This window comes from Brachyhypopomus gauderio, chromosome 6, assembly GCF_052324685.1.
Source record: "Brachyhypopomus gauderio isolate BG-103 chromosome 6, BGAUD_0.2, whole genome shotgun sequence".
In the NCBI taxonomy this organism is placed as follows: domain Eukaryota; kingdom Metazoa; phylum Chordata; class Actinopteri; order Gymnotiformes; family Hypopomidae; genus Brachyhypopomus; species Brachyhypopomus gauderio.
This window is the reverse complement of record NC_135216.1, coordinates 1,863,467-1,879,722: the sequence shown is the minus strand read 5'-3', so window position 1 is coordinate 1,879,722 and position 16,256 is coordinate 1,863,467. Positions and strand designations below refer to the sequence as shown.

Here is a 16,256-nt window from a genome sequence, read left to right as displayed (position 1 = left end):
CTGCAATATCAGTACCAGCACATTTAGTCTGTAATATCAGTACCAGCAGATTTAGTCTGTAATATCAGTACCAGCACATTTAGTCTGTAATATCAGTACCAGCACATTTAGTCTGTAAAATCAGTACCAGCAGATTTAGTCTGTAATATCAGTACCAGCAGATTTAGTCTGCAATATCAGTACCAGCAGATTTAGTCTGCAAAATCAGTACCAGCAGATTTAGTCTGTAATATCAGTACCAGCACATTTAGTCTGTAATATCAGTACCAGCACATTTAGTCTATAAAATCAGTACCAGCAGATTTAGTCTGTAATATCAGTACCAGCACATTTAGTCTGCAAAATCAGTACCAGCAGATTTAGTCTGTAATATCAGTACCAGCACATTTAGTCTGCAATATCAGTACCAGCACATTTAGTCTGCAAAATCAGTACCAGCAGATTTAGTCTGCAATATCAGTACCAGCAGATTTAGTCTGTAATATCAGTACCAGCAGATTTAGTCTGTAAAATCAGTACCAGTAGATTTAGTCTGTAATATCAGTACCAGCACATTTAGTCTGCAATATCAGATTTAGACTTCTCATAACAGCCCTATGAGAAGGCAAAGCACAGTGCTATTGCTCCAACTATGGAAACAATAGCAGTACAAGTACAGCAGCTAATGGGAATGCGCAAGCATAAAATAATCCAATAATCCAATGTTGATGTCATACACGCTGCAGCGAATTATTTCTTAATCAATATAGATGTCAAGATTTTGGAGGAGATCTAATCTGTATTCAAAATTGAAACAACACTCGCAATCAAATTCAGCTGCAGAGCCATACTAATAATTTATAAAATCAGAATACATGAAGGGTTCAAAGACAATTATGCTTTTGAAGGATTTGTACAGCGTAAGACAGCATATATAAGCCTTTGCTTCTAGTAAAAACACACACACACTCATTAATGTTAAGTCCTTTATTCATTAAGAATTATATACAACACTCATATATCCACATCTGTATTTACATGAGGGTCTATAGAACTACCATATTTCCTCACATGTCCATGTATCAGAACAGCAGACAGAACAAGTGTTACATATGCTAAACTTTTTATGGTACATGGTCAATTTTGTTTTTTAGTTGTTACTAATGATGTAGCATATTTAAGACAGTCTACAAAGGCAGACAAATTGCATACTCCTCTAGACAGTCCCCAAGTGCCCTATCATACATTCAAGTAGATTAATCCATTTCGGAATCTCAAAAACAGCATTAAACAGACCTACGGATGTGCATATTATTATCTAATTATAGCTGTCATCACTGTTGTGTTCTCCCTGTTACATTTACACAAAACTGATTTAATTCAGAGTGGGTGTTGTAGGTCTACACACCAAAAACACTTGACCCAAGGAGCTCCACCATGTCTCCACCATGGCATGAAAACATGCCATAGGAATTACTTAACTATATGATTTATGTGTTGCAACATAAAACTGCATGGCAACTGACCATACCAAGTATTGCTCTGTGGTTCTTACTGATTATACATAATGCGAATTACATGGTAAATAACAGTATCCCTTTATATGAGATTATGACCACACAAGGACAATGGTTGTTCACCAGTTTCTAGTGGAAAGACTTATTTATCCTTCTGCTCATACTCCATTGTTCATTCTCATAATGTATTCTCTTGAGCTCCATCATCAATCTTAAGCTGTAGCTGAGGTAGGCTGCATATCTCACATGCTACATCAAATTAGGATCCTCTAAAGAAAAGGACCCTTTGAATACAGCCTAGAAACACAGTCTGTTATGTTTATCCTACTAGCTACACAAGATTGCACTCTATAGCAAATGCTAACCAGTGCTAATAAAGTTTTTTATATTTTATCTTATATTCTCTACTGTTGGCAGATTAATTAACTTAGTTAGTCTTAGTTAAGGGATTATTATTGTCATGGATCTATTTTTGTCATGTTTCCAGTTTCCATTTAAAATATTGTTGTTTATACAATCATTTATCTACTTATATATTGCAGTTCCATGATGTGATGTGTAACTGCTTCAGTATGGCTTCGTAAAGAGTGTAAAACTGATGCTGGAATTTTGTTGTGAAAAAAAATTGCCAAGTGTTGCCAAAATACCAATTGTTGTTCACATAAATAGTGTAATAAATATTTAAGTTTCTAAAACTGGCAACTTCTGACAAATACAGTAATAATTTGTCTCACTAGATGGAACCAGTGAGTTTTCTGAATTTATAATGTTCTAAAACTTTGAGGGTACATGATCCTCCTCTTAAGGTGTGGATTTGCAGCCACGCTAGCACACCATGAAATAATGTCTTTGTTTATAATTGCGCAAATTAAGGTTGCTAGGATATTTTCCTGCCTAGGTTAGAAGGGTTGTTCTGAGAGTCACAATGCATTTCAGCGCTTCCAGTGTCTGATGAAGCATTCGACTTCTTCCTCTCTCTCTCACCATCTTCCACAGTCATAGAAATGAGAAGGGGGGACTTTCTGGAGGGGACAGATTTCATCGGGTTTAGTAGTTTTAGTTTATTATGTTTAACATACTGCTTCTGTACTTAATATGAAAAGTCCGTCTTATTACTTCACAATATCATTAATAATGTGTGTGTGTGTGTGTGTGTGTAACCTGTCTCCACTCTGTGTGATGAGCCTCCTGCAGGTCTCCATCTGCACGTCCAGCCCTCTCTTCATGCTGCACATCTCCATATACTCGTGCAGGTGCCTGTTCATATCGGACTTGGCCGTGGCCAATTCCATCTGTGGAGACGTGTGTCAAAGGCAAGATGCACACACGTTGCACACATGCACACACAATACAAAGATCAGTTCTGAATCACACAGCCAAACTTTCAAACATGACTTATATGCACAAATAAAACAAACTATTTTAACACCATTATAGACATGAAATACAGAACAACCTTACTCCCACTTATTAGGCCTATGTTTGCTACATCACACACGCACGCATGCGCGCACACACACACACACTACTCTTACCTCAATCTGGTCTATGGTATCTTGGTATTCCTTCTCACGAGACTTGAACAATGATTCAGTGTCTTTTATCACCTTTTCGATAGATTCCTCCTGTAGTGCATAGGTGTGTGTTGAGGACAAATACTGCTGGATCATACTGTGGATTCAGTTTACCTCAACTAATGTAAAAGTAACACACTGAGATCAATCAAACAATAGGATTTATATTTATATAAATTATATACATTTATATTTATATTATTTAATATATATATATTATTTGAGTATGATGTGTGGGGCCTCCTTGGATCTAAATGGAGTAGATAACATCTGACAGTTAGCTGAGCTAGACATCCCATTTGTGGATATAGAATATACTATAGCACTGCAGTGCCTCTGAATGGCAATCTATTAAATACAGACCTATAATATTAAAAGAAGTTAAATAATCTAATATTCATATTTTAATTAATATTTAAATTAATATTCAATATTGTAGTAAGATGATTACACTAATAAAAGTATAATTTTTTTTCCATGTCTCAGTTTGAACATGAATTTGATAAATAGCATGATCTTCCCTAGCAAATAACTAACTAGCTCCAATATCCCTGTCCAAATTTTACCATTCCATTTATGTTTGGACAGGTGGCTTCATGTTTTCTGATCAAAGCAGGTACTTTTTACTTTGGTGCATCATTTGCATTGCATTGACACAGCATGTACTTCAAACGCTGTGGCAAGACTCCTCATATCACAATGAATGCTCAAATCTCTTCATTCCATTCAAAGAAATAGGAGCTTGGAAGGAAATGACATGTGCTCTGGTGAGATTACAAAAAAACTGTACCTCCCCCTGAGTCTCCACACCTAAGGAATATCCTGGGAAATCTTCCCAAAGCAGCAGTGTTTCCTCAGTCTCTTCCCATGCCAGACTATCACAGTCATCTTCAAACTCACACTCACGCCTGCAGGACAGACACACACACAGACACATGCAGTCAAGACACCTAATCAGTATGAAAAAAGCCTCTTATGCTTGAATTATAAACAGCTTCTTCGCAGTTTCAATAAACTGAAATGGCAAGACAAATCCACAAGGGTTTGTGCCATTACAAGACCACTATATTTATGAATCTAGAACAATGATAACACAAACTTGAATGGGCACTCTGTTTCAGCATGTAAGGAATGCCACCTGATCTTCCCTAACCAGCCTCACCTGCCTCTCATCACCACGCCCCCTTTTCAGTCATACTTATACACCTTCCCCGCCACGTCTCAGTCGTATTGTTGACTCATGCCACAAACAGAGCGTTTATATCTCCTGTTTGATCTCCCTGACCCTGGTTCTGACCCTTGTTCGCTCCCCAGACCTCGTCTCCTGCCAAGCCCTTCTGTACCTCCTGGATTCTGCTCTCCCGTTACGACCCTGGACCGTCCCGTCCACCCCAAGAGAACGTTACCACTGCTAAGCGTAATGCTAGTGATCTACCAGTTATTCTCTGTACGCGTGATTTACGTCAATAAAAGCGGTCTACTTCCGCAGTTGGATCCCTCTCCGTCTGGTCAATACGTTACACAGCAATGGACCCACGAAACTTATTTCTCTGTAGTGGAACAATGACACCCAAATTTGCTTCTGAGCAAGATCATGTTTGCATGAGCAATACACAAGAGTACACTACAAGAGAATCCATAACTATGAGTGGCCATTTTGACTGTTTATAATGTACATGCTTATTTGCAGTATACAACAGAATACATTTTTAAAAATGCATGTTAAAATATATTAAATATATACAAAGACAATAAGACAAATGTAGGTTTTAATCATTATTAATCATTTTTATTTATTGATAAAACAAAGCCAAGTAATTTCTCTTTTGTACTTTTTGTTTTTTCCTGTTCGTTTCTTTTAGGTCATCATGACACGACACGGCTAACTCTTCAGAAGCATGAAGAATGGTTTGCACATGTGTTTTTTTGTGTTCAGGGTTTCAGCAGTTTAAGCTTCTGGTTGTTTTGCTTGGAAATAATGTGACTAAGCTATCAACCATATGTTTTGATCTTCATACTACTGACCTTTGGTTGAATTGGTTTAGCAAGCCTGGCACCTTTGGCACATTTATAAGTTAAATTTATAACTTATAACTATAGAGTTTGTTATAGTTACTTACAACTATAAAATTATGGATATCTATAACTATATAGTTATTTATTACTATAGATCGTTATAGTTACTTACAATTATAGTTATAGTTATTTATAACTATCGAGTTAGGTATTTACAACTACAGAGTTATAGTTGTTTATAACTACTGAGTTAGTATTTATAACTAGTTTGCTATAGTCATTTATAACTATAGTTTGTTAGTTACTTACAACTTTAATAATAAATTATATTTATTACTATAGCTTGTTATAGTTACTTACAATTATAGTTATTTATAACTAGTGAGTTAGGGAGTTTTTCCTTGCCACTGTCGCCTCTGACTTGCTCATTAGGGTTCTGGACCCATAGTATTGTTAACCTTGTAAATCCTGTAAAGCTGCTTTGTGACAACATGTGTTGTGAAAAGCGCTATACAAATATATTTGATTTGATTTGATTATTACTTTTATAACCACAATGCTGGTCAAGCACCACAATCTTGGAGGTGTGGAATTAAATCTCAGGTAATTGAAAGACCTGACAACAGCACATGTCTCTGTTCAGTGGTATCTTTGAGCTCATGTCTCTTTTAGGTTGACAGAGTATATTAACAGTTGTTAGATGCTTGAAAAACACACACATACATAGTAAAAATTATGGGTAGGTTTAACTCAGGAACTCAAGCACTTACAACTGGTTAAGCATCCTCTGCATTTCTTCATTGACCTGACTGGTGGATGAGCCACACAGGTCCATGTCTTTATTCCCACTCTCATCACTCTCAGACACGCTGCATGGCTCCTCTCCATCATTGCTCATGGTAGAATGGGGGGCTTGTTTCCTTGGATGGCGAGTTAGTGTTGAAGGAGGTGTGGCCACCTGCTAAATAGAAAAAAGAAAGAAAACGTGACAAAAATATCTAAGGACAACACATCATAAGGCAAAGAACCAACTGACAAGGACATTTAAATTTTTTGCAAAATTTTCAAATAAAGATTGAGATTTTGAGATAAACCATAAGGGCTAAATATAGCACAAACATTGGTAGATTATATGAATAAACATAATGCTTGTCTATTTACTAGACTTAACACAAATACCACCAAGTTCATGCACCACAGTTATCATACTGTCTAATCAGCCCTGTTCCAAATTGCCATTTTAAGTGCATGTTACTTTAATAATAAGCCACTGCTCAACCAACCTTGCCCTTCTTCAACCCTGCCCTTCTAATGCCCTAGTGTTGTAAAAAGACGAGCTAACTCTGAATGGTATGTTGAATCCCATGTTTTCTCATTCATGAAACCTTCTTGTTTAGTAATGATTAAAACCATCTTGTACCGAGGTCTGAGGATTCTATGCAACTTGGTGACACTGGTGCTGTGTTTCCTAGACAACAGTGATTCTCAGAGCGATGGGAGTTACATGGGGTGATGGGTAGAGGACACACCTGAAAGATCTGAATCATGTCCTCACAGTTCCTCTGCTGGGCCACATCACACAGACGAGCAGTGATATCTATTCGCCGACAAATGTCCATGTCGACCTTCATGGCCTTCTCCTGGATTTTACTGTCCAGCTCTGAGATATTCTAAAAGAAAACACAGGATGATGGAATGAAAACAGAGAAAAGTGAGGAAATAAGCAACATTGTATGCTACATATTTATTTGAATTCCACGTCTATTGTTCATCCAAGAATATGTATTTCCAGTATTGAAATTTCTGCCCAGAGATATGGATGAAACAGGCTGTGATGACTCACATTGCTCATTAGGCCTTTGAAGAGGACCAGCTCTGCCTTCAGCTGTTTCACTCTCAGTGCAAGCTCATCCTGACAGACCTCACTCTCCTGAAGGTCCTACACACACAAATTATATATATATTATATATATATATATATATATATATATATATATATATATATATACACACACACAGTATATAAACACACATATATGCCACTTATGTGGCAAGATTCAAGACACAAATATTATATTCAGTCCTTAGGTCACCTCTTCAAGCTCTGCAATCTTCTCTTGCAGGTCCATTCTTACTGTGTATTCCTCCTCCCATCTATTAGGAATCAAGTAATATTAATATATTAGTGAATAAAAAACAGTAAGTTGATGACATTGATGGATATTCTTTTGTTTACATATGGCAATATTATTTATGTGAACCAGATATCAAAACTGACCTGAACTGAAACCGTCCTGAACTGAAATATTTAAAAGTAAATGTTCCTTGGCAATTATAAAAAAGGTGGTTGATTTGTTAAACATACAGCTCCCACACATATTTTTGAAATACTGAAATTTCTTTATAATTATCATAATTTTCTCATTTTTACACAACAGAAACTGTGGATTTGCTTCATACAGCACAGCATCTTAGCCCTAATCTCTTAGTGCCTCATATAATGTAACCCTTCACTTTGCGATAGTATTCTTATGAATATTCTGATTGCATGCCAGCTTGAGTCCATACAAAATGTTAAGCCACTTTAAAACTAGCCATTGTTTTGAGATGTACAGTGAACTTGTAGTGTGACGTCTCCTGCGATGTAGCACCAGAGGCACTAGCTCCACTCAAGAGTGCTGCATTGCAGATGCTGAGCCAAAAAGGGGAGGAGGCAGTAGGAGAGAGAGAGAGAGAGAGAGAGAGAGAGAGAGAGAGAGAGAGAGAGAGAGAGAGAGAGAGAGAGAGAGAGAGAGAGATGTGTGCAGGGAGGAAGGTCTAGGGTCATTTCAAAGTTAGTCATTGTTATGCAGTGGAGGAGAGCTAATTTGGCTCACTTTGGTAAAGTCTCCAGTACACAGTGTAAAAGTGATGGTGTAACGCTTCAAAAGAATAACGTGACTGATGCCAGGAATGTTCACAGCAGGACATCCATCCATCCATCCATTATCTGAACCGCTTAATCCCACTAGTCGGGGTCACGGGGGGTCTGGAGCCAATCCCAGCATCTCCGGGCGAAGGCAGGGTACACCATGGGCAGGTCGCCAGTCCACCGCATGGCCAACACACACGCACGCACGCACTCACACCTATGGGCAATTTAGAGTGATCAATCAACCTAACATGCATGTCTTTGGACTGTGGGAGGAAACCGGAGTACCCGGAGGAAACCCATGCAGGCACAGGGAGAACATGCAAACTCCACACAGAGCAGCCCAGACCGAGAATCAAACCCAGACCGCCTTGCTGCGAGGCGACAGTGCTAACCACCACACCACCATGCCGCCCACAGCAGGACAGAATAAGGCTAAAATTAATATGCAAAACGTAGAATTGTAGATGTAGATGTAGAATTACATTAAATGCACAAACATTTTCAAGCTTTTTGCTGTTGTGGTACAACAAAAACAATTCAGAAACATTTAATGTTCAAAACAGTCTCTTACTGTAATTGAGTGCCGTCATGACCAACAAACACTTAATGTTGAAAATTCAATAATTACTCCAAAACACTTTAAACAATTCAGATCACAAATATAAATGCAAGCAGCAATTCCCATTACAAGCATGTATATTAGGCCCTAAAGGCCTAAGTGGCCCAAGGGGCTGTTTTGAGCACATGCTTTACCTTGAATTAGAATGCATTAACTGAACTTTTTATTGTCAGGCCTACTTAACAGGCCTATTAGGAACAGAAGGTTTTCAAAATAAGGGTTTTCCACCTAGTGGCCAAATGATTTGAGACTTCACAGAGATCTGACATATGCATAGCATTCAAGTTTTGTGTCAATTGGCCAGTGATACACATGTGAATTCACTGATGACAATTAATTGGCTGATGGAAGCCATGGTTTTTGAGAGATCTTATTATAGGTCTCATGCACAAATCCTGTAAACTAGTGGTCATTAAACCTCTGATCAACTTCACTATCTAGTTATAAACTCATTTCGAACAAATCATTAAATCCGAAATCATAGAAACAGCTGTAGCCCAGCAATTATGTTTATATCTGCATTGGAATCACATATTTGAAAAGTTCCAATCTGGATTTAGGCTCCAACACAGTACTGAAACAGCCCTAGTTAAAGTAACAAATTATCTCCTCCTTACCTCAGATCAAGGCTATGTATCTCTGTTAGTGCATCTGCATCTTAGTGCAGCTTTCGACACAATAGATCACAGGATCTTGCTAGAATGGTTAGAAAACAGGGTTGGAATCTCAGGCACAGGCCTGTCATGGGTTAATTCTTACTTAACTAATCACTATCAGTTTGTAGAGCTCAATAATGTTCCCTGCAAACACACAAAAGTGAAATATAGAGCCACTATTATTTACATTATACATGCTAACATTGGGCCATTGGGCATAGTTATAAACAAACATGGTGTCAACTTTCACTACTATGCAGCTGACACTCAACTTTACATATCAGTTAAACCTGATGACAAATTCAATTTAAGAAAAATTGAGGCCAGCATAAGAGATGATAAATGCTGGATGTACTAAACTTCCTCCAAATTAATGGTGACAAAGCGGAGGTTCTCCTTTTGGGCCCAAAGACAGAAAATACAAGATCTAATGCTAAACCTTGCAGACCATTACACCTGGCTCAGTAGACAAAAATCTCAGTGCCATACTCAACCTATCATTTGATAATTACATAGATAATAGTACTAGGATAGTTTTCTACATCTCCGCAACATTGCCAAGCCAAGAAATGCATTATCACAGCATGATGCAGAAAAATTGGCACACGCCTTTGTTAGCTTCAGATTAGACTACTGTAACTCAGGATGCTCTTATGTCAGGAAGCTCATATAGGAATCTAAATAAACTTCAAATAGTTCAAATTGCCACAGGCAGAGTTCTGACTAGAACTAGAAAATTTGATCATATCAGACCAGTCCCATCAGCCCTGCATTGGCTCCCAGTTAAATTCCGTATTGATTTAAACATTCTTCTACTGACTTTTAAAGCACTGCACAGGCTTGCTCTTGAATACCTCCAGGAACTTATTTCCTATTATGAACCCCCACGTCCACTAAGATCACAGGGCCCTGGCCTTTTATTAGTTCCAAAAATTAATAAGGTAACAGGGGGAAGAGCCTTTTCGTATAAGGCCCCCCAACTATGGAATAACCTTCCAGAATGTGTCGGGACTTGGACACAGTCTCAATCTTTATGTCTAGGTTGAAAACCCACCTATTTGGTTTAGCGTTTGGTAACTAATATGTCCCCTTAGATAAAGGTACAGATCCAGGGGTTCATAGGCAAAGGGTTTTATGGTAGACTGGGGTGCTGGTGCTGTCATCTTGTCACTGCATGTGGTCACTCAAGTTTGTTGATGGTGTAGTCAGGGATGTCAAAGTCAAATGCACCGAGGGCCAAAAAACCAAATTTGCTACAAGCCGAGGGCCGGACTGGTTCAGTGTTTATTAAAACATTGAAATGATTGCACATAGCCTATTGAACCAAGACCTAACACAGTGTTTATTATTTAATGCTTAAATGAATAAAGCAATACTTTCTTATGGATCTGTCAGTAATTTCAAGTGAAAACATTTTTCAACAAGCAAACAGATAAAAACAAACTTCCTTCAAAGAAAACATGTCCTGTACATTAAATGAATAAAGTAATAAAGGTTTGAAAAGTGCTGGAATTTAGGCTAAAGTACTTGAAAATGCTTGAAATTGTAACTACTTCGTTTCACAACAAATATCTGTCTGACTGAACAGTTAACAAATACGAGCCTCTTGTAATTCCAGGACGAAACATGAGAGAACGTGAAGACGTGAAGATTGGGCGTTTTGAAAATAAACAACCATTAAATAATGTGAATAAAAGCGAATTATGTCTAATCATTTCGAATATATGTATAAAAATTTAACTTAATTAAGTTTAACGTGCTGGTGCGCACAACGTTACAAAATTCGAGAGGTGCACGACCTCGCAAATCGACAGCGCGCGACGCCCTCGCCCACGGGCGGAGCCACTGCGATTACATCATTTTCGCAGAGCGGACCTTTGCCGCTTGTGTGCGCTGCAGTGACTTCGCGGGCTACCGTTGCATTGTGGGGAATGTAGTGTTTGTGCGTGCAAAACTCCAGCGGGCGGCTGTGGCCTGCGGGCCGGTTCTAATAGTAATTAAATATCATCCAGGGGGCCATAGATAATCAATTCGCGGGCCGGATCTGGCCCGCGGGCCTTGACTTTGACATATGTGGTGTAGTGGATGGATGCCAACGTCTCAGGATGCTTCCAAGTCTGTGTTACCTTCTGGTTCTGCCTTTTTAGCTAGGCTGTAATAATTTAATGCCCAAGTTGCTGCCATACTCCAGAACTGTTTACATTTTATCTCTCCCACATATAATCCCATACAGAGCTAATTGTCCCTCTTTTCTTTTTCCAAATGGCTGCCTGCCTACCCGAGAAATACTGAGACAAGGAGAGACGAGCCTTTCCTGAGATCCACCCTGGGCCAGCCAACTCCTGCTTAACCAGCTATGATGCCCTGTCTAACCAATTGTGGATGAAGGATAGACTACTATTAACAACCATCAAGAAGTTTATGACTGAATGGGAATTACATAGAAGACTCATGTAAGCTGCTTTGTGACAACAACTGTTGTAAAAAGCGTTATGACTGACTTATTATTGACTGTCCTCATAGAACTTGAACGTATGATGTTTTGGCTTGATGTGTCTAATGGTTGATGAGATAGAGTAGAACCCTGGAACTCGACGCAAATTCGTTCCGGAAGGAGAGTTGAGAAGCGATGCAGTCAAATTTCTAATCAATTTTCCCCCCTAATAACTGAAAATGGATTAATCCGTTCTAATCCGTGTATCATTTGTTCATTTGATATTCAACTGAAAATCAAAATCGGAAAATCAAAAAATTAATTATTTTATTTTTTGTTTTGAATATAAAAACAAAAAAACAAATCAGGCTTGTATTTTTCTGTTTTTATTTGATAATTAAAAACAGAAAATTAAAAAACGGATTCGGAGCCGAACTTGATTTTGATTTTTTAACTTGACCCTTTTGTGTGCCCCGGAAGTTACAGATTTGTTTATTCTTTGTGGGCTTCGTTTGCACGGGAGTGCACTGCAGTGTTACTTGTTCAGGGTTGCCAACTCTCACGCATTGAGCACGAGACACACACATTTGACTGTCTTCACATGCTCACACGCCACACATCAGATTTCTCACGCCGAAAAAAAAAATCTAGTTTATTTACCTCTGATCCATATCTATGATTCAATGACTCCATAGTGACCCACATTGGATGACTCAAGTTAGCATTATAGTAATTATGCTCCAAAAGTGTGATGTGAGCTGACATTCTTGTGAGCTCCATGGTAGTGATGGGCTGATATTTGGGCCCCATTTGCACAACCCATATGGGCCCTATAAAGATTTGCCCATGGGCCCCTAATGGGTCTGAAGCGGGTGTCTACTTGTTGCCCACCTTGGCCCCGTCATCATCCCACACAAGCTTTATGATGCTCTTTGCCTTTGTGCTATTTATTAGATTGGATAAGACCATCATAACGCATGTGACAACTCGCATCTCTGGTACATTTTCCAATCACCGGTAACCCTTGTTTAGAATATTTGTCATTCTGTAAAGTAAGCCTACTCAGTATGCAGCGTTGCGAATAACGACATTAAAAATAACGGCGTTAGATAACGGCGTTAGATAACAGCGTCATTTTGTCAGTAACGGGATAATATAATTAATTACTTTTCCTGTCGTTACAACGCCGTTGACGTTACTGGTCATTAAAAGCGGTGCATTACTATATATTGATATACTAACAATAATGCGAGCGGACCGCTGCCCAGGCTAGTGAGGAGTAACAGATCTCGATAGGTCACAGTTCTCAGTGTAACACCTGTTTAACTTAACAAGTCAGTAAGCGATTGGCCAAGGCAGCGTTATGGTAGCCAATCAGACCCAGTGTTTTTACACACGTGCCGAAGAACAGTGACACGTGACACAAACGGAGAAGAGGCAGAAATGGCGAGTTAGGAGCAAGCCGAAGAACAATTAGCATTTTCAAGGTGGCGATATAAACATTATTTAAGAAAATACTTGAAGTTCCTGAATGTCTACCAGACTGGGTATTTGATTTATTTAATTAAGAATAGAGGTTTTATTGTTAAGTTTACATCTGTTGGGAACAAACCAGTTGTCTCAGGTTGAGAGAATTTAATTTAATTTGATAGATGTAAATGCACTTTATATAGTGTAACTTTTGCTTCTTTTTTTTTTTTTTACAAAGATTTGGGATTTTAAAGGATTTTATCCTGCACTAGTCTGTGGATGTGCAATAAATATCAAAAGTTAAACACCTTTCTGATCTACTCATTTCAGCTGACTGTGAAAACTGCTTTTTCAAAAAAAAATCCTTATTCATTGGCATATAACTTTTTTTTTACTACTATTTAACGCAAATAGTTACTTTCCCTGGTAACAAGTTACTTTTATTATAGAATAATTCAGTTACTAACTCAGTTACTTTTTTGAACAAGTAGTGAGTAACTATAACTAATTACTTTTTTAAAGTAACGTTCCCAACACTGTCAGTATGTAGACTTTACACAAGCGCGATGTTAAATGTTAATACGTAGATTATAGTTACGTAGATGCATAATATTTGACTGAACACTTGCTTTATTCATAGTGGTTAAACCGTGGTTACACAAACAGAAGTGTATAATTACTGACCTTCGTTTATATTCATCCCTTTCCCGCTTCACTTTAGCGAGTACGTTGTACAGGGCCCGAATCTCTGGGGTGATGGTGTCGATTTGGACACCTACTCCGTCTGGATGCATCCATGACACCCCGGGAGCTGCTACTCTCGACTCCCAGCCGCTGCTGAACCTCCGAGCATGATTATAAGACCAAATAGTCCCGGGGAGAAACCTAGGCGGGCGATTATTGGAAGTACCGGTCCCGGTACTGACATATGTCTCATTGATATTGGAGACAGTCTTTGGTGCGGGATCAAGTGGAGATAAAGGGCTGGTGGAGAAATTTGGAGTGAGATTTGAATTCGAGTCCGTTTCACTTAATGGGTTTACATTTTCGAGAGCTTGATTGCTGGTTTCAAGTGGATTAAATGTGTTGTTGAGCATTGGGGACAAGAGACCACCGGACAGGTACGTGGAATTGTTTGCGTTCTGAATCGGCATTAGGTCTGGCCTTATCGTAATGGGCCCGACCAACCCAGTCTGAACTCCAATCTCTCTTGTCAACGGCTTTTTACCTTGTGCACATCCTATGCTGACATTATTGGTTTCCAAAGCTTGCTGCAACTGTTTCTCTAGAGCTTTATTCCGCCTTTCTAATTCATGTACTTTCGCCAAGAAGCAACGAAAACGCAAATTAAGAGTCTTCAGCACGCTGATGTTTGAACCCAGATCGTTGCGCAAGGCCACCGCGGCTGGAGGCGATGCTCGCGGGAGAGGACTGTTGAGATGAAGATACGGCATGTCTGGCCCCGCACCAATGTGCTCGCCCAAGAAAAATCCCGGCTCAGGTGAGCCATACGCAGGCTCTGTAAAAAGGCCGGTTGAGGTATCCGACAAACCGGTCACCTGAGTCTGTTGTTGTTGGATCGAGTATGCATTCTCACTCAGCACAGGATTCATTCTAGAGTAAGAAAATCTGAAATGCTCGAAATCCGGCATGAACTCCGATTTAACGTTGTATCTTGAAAGCTAATTCCGTTATTTCTCTAAGCAGTCGAGTCGGTCCAGGTACACTTGTGTTCAGCTGCCTGAATTCCAGTTAAAGCGAATTAACTAATTACACAACACAATTGAAATTAAAGCAATCTGCATGTATCCAGAAAACATTTACGTATTACGCGGCTTCTATATGGGGTTATAATGAACTGTACCTGAATAGAGTTACACTTCCAGTCGGTTGGGCAAGGTCTACACCACAAAAACACGAAAGGCAACTGCGGCTGTTTGTTACCGTTGTTCGAGCAATATATGCTCAGAAAAACTCACGCTTTCTTACGTTACGGTGTTGATGCGATAATGGGAGTTTAATACCCTGTTTAACTTTTAGTTATATGATGTATGTATATTTGACCTACTTTGGACCGTGTTCTTTACGTTTTGTCTTTTGAAACGCTTTTTAATTTTCTCTGTGCGCAATATTTTTGGTGGTTAACGGTACTTATGACAAGTACAGACGTCACTCATGATGACCGACCTCGAAAAAGCGTATTTCATAGATGCGACAGAAAGCTCAAGTCTCCTGTATTTTGCCTCTTGCATCTTGCACATTGAATTTTGATGGCTGAATAATAAATACGATTTACTATTACCATAATAATTATTGTCTCAAAGCTTAGACGAAGTGGTGCCGTACAAACAATAATAAGCCTAGTTCTTGTTTTTGCAGACAAACTAAACCAGAGTCCAATAATGGAGAAAATGTGCATGTCCACCAGAAACATGCTACACTGTATTCACACAATACAATCCAAGCAGCTTTACAATCGTATGGGTCCAGATCCCTAATGAGCAAGCCAGAGGCGACGGTGGCAAGGAAAAACTCCCTATGATGGTGGGGATTAATGTGCCATATTTGAAATGTGCCATATTTTGTCAATTGTGATTTTTCAGCACAATCGAAATTTGTCCTCCGCATTTACCCATCTGTGCAATTAGAACACACACACAAACACACACCAGTGATTACATGGGGCTGTGGATCACACGTGCCCAGAGCGGTGGGCAGCCCTAGCCCGGCACCCGGGGAGCAGTTGGGGTTAGGTGCCTTGCTCAAGGGCACCTCAGTCATGGCCTCAGGTCTGGGAATTGAACCCACAACCTTCCAGTCACAAGACCAGTTCCCTACCACCAGACCATGACTGCCCCAGGAAGTATTAGGAAGAAACCTCGGGAGGACCAAGTAGTCACAGTCCCTTCAGTGCAGATGGTGAGCCTCAGGTAGGAGCTAGCATCAGCACGTCCTCTTGCAGCAATGGCACATCCAACCATGGCATAGTACATCCACTGGCAAGCCCGACCATCTCCTAGATGCTTGTAGAGGCATGCAATCGTCTTGGGTAAAAGCATGTAAAAAGATACAATACA

The 16,256-nt window shown here is 39.3% G+C and overlaps 1 protein-coding gene across 2 annotated transcripts; it reads right to left on the bottom strand.

Moving 5' to 3' along the window:
* Window positions 1-951: 951 nt before the first annotated feature.
* On the bottom strand, window positions 952-15,107 carry iffo1a (intermediate filament family orphan 1a). Of its 2 annotated transcripts, none has more exons than XM_077008078.1 (9): window positions 13,864-15,107; window positions 7,180-7,240; window positions 6,930-7,025; window positions 6,616-6,756; window positions 5,857-6,047; window positions 3,861-3,978; window positions 3,032-3,121; window positions 2,658-2,788; window positions 952-2,518 (listed from the first exon to the last, which is right to left on the bottom strand). In XM_077008078.1, the coding sequence occupies exons 1-9, from the start codon at window positions 14,829-14,831 to the stop codon at window positions 2,374-2,376; spliced, it is 1,941 nt and encodes a 646-aa protein (XP_076864193.1). In that variant the 5' UTR covers window positions 14,832-15,107; the 3' UTR covers window positions 952-2,373. The 2 variants fall into 2 exon arrangements, with proteins under 2 accessions (XP_076864193.1, XP_076864194.1); XM_077008079.1 differs by having other exon boundaries at window positions 5,857-6,044.
* Between the last annotated feature and the right edge of the window lie 1,149 nt (window positions 15,108-16,256).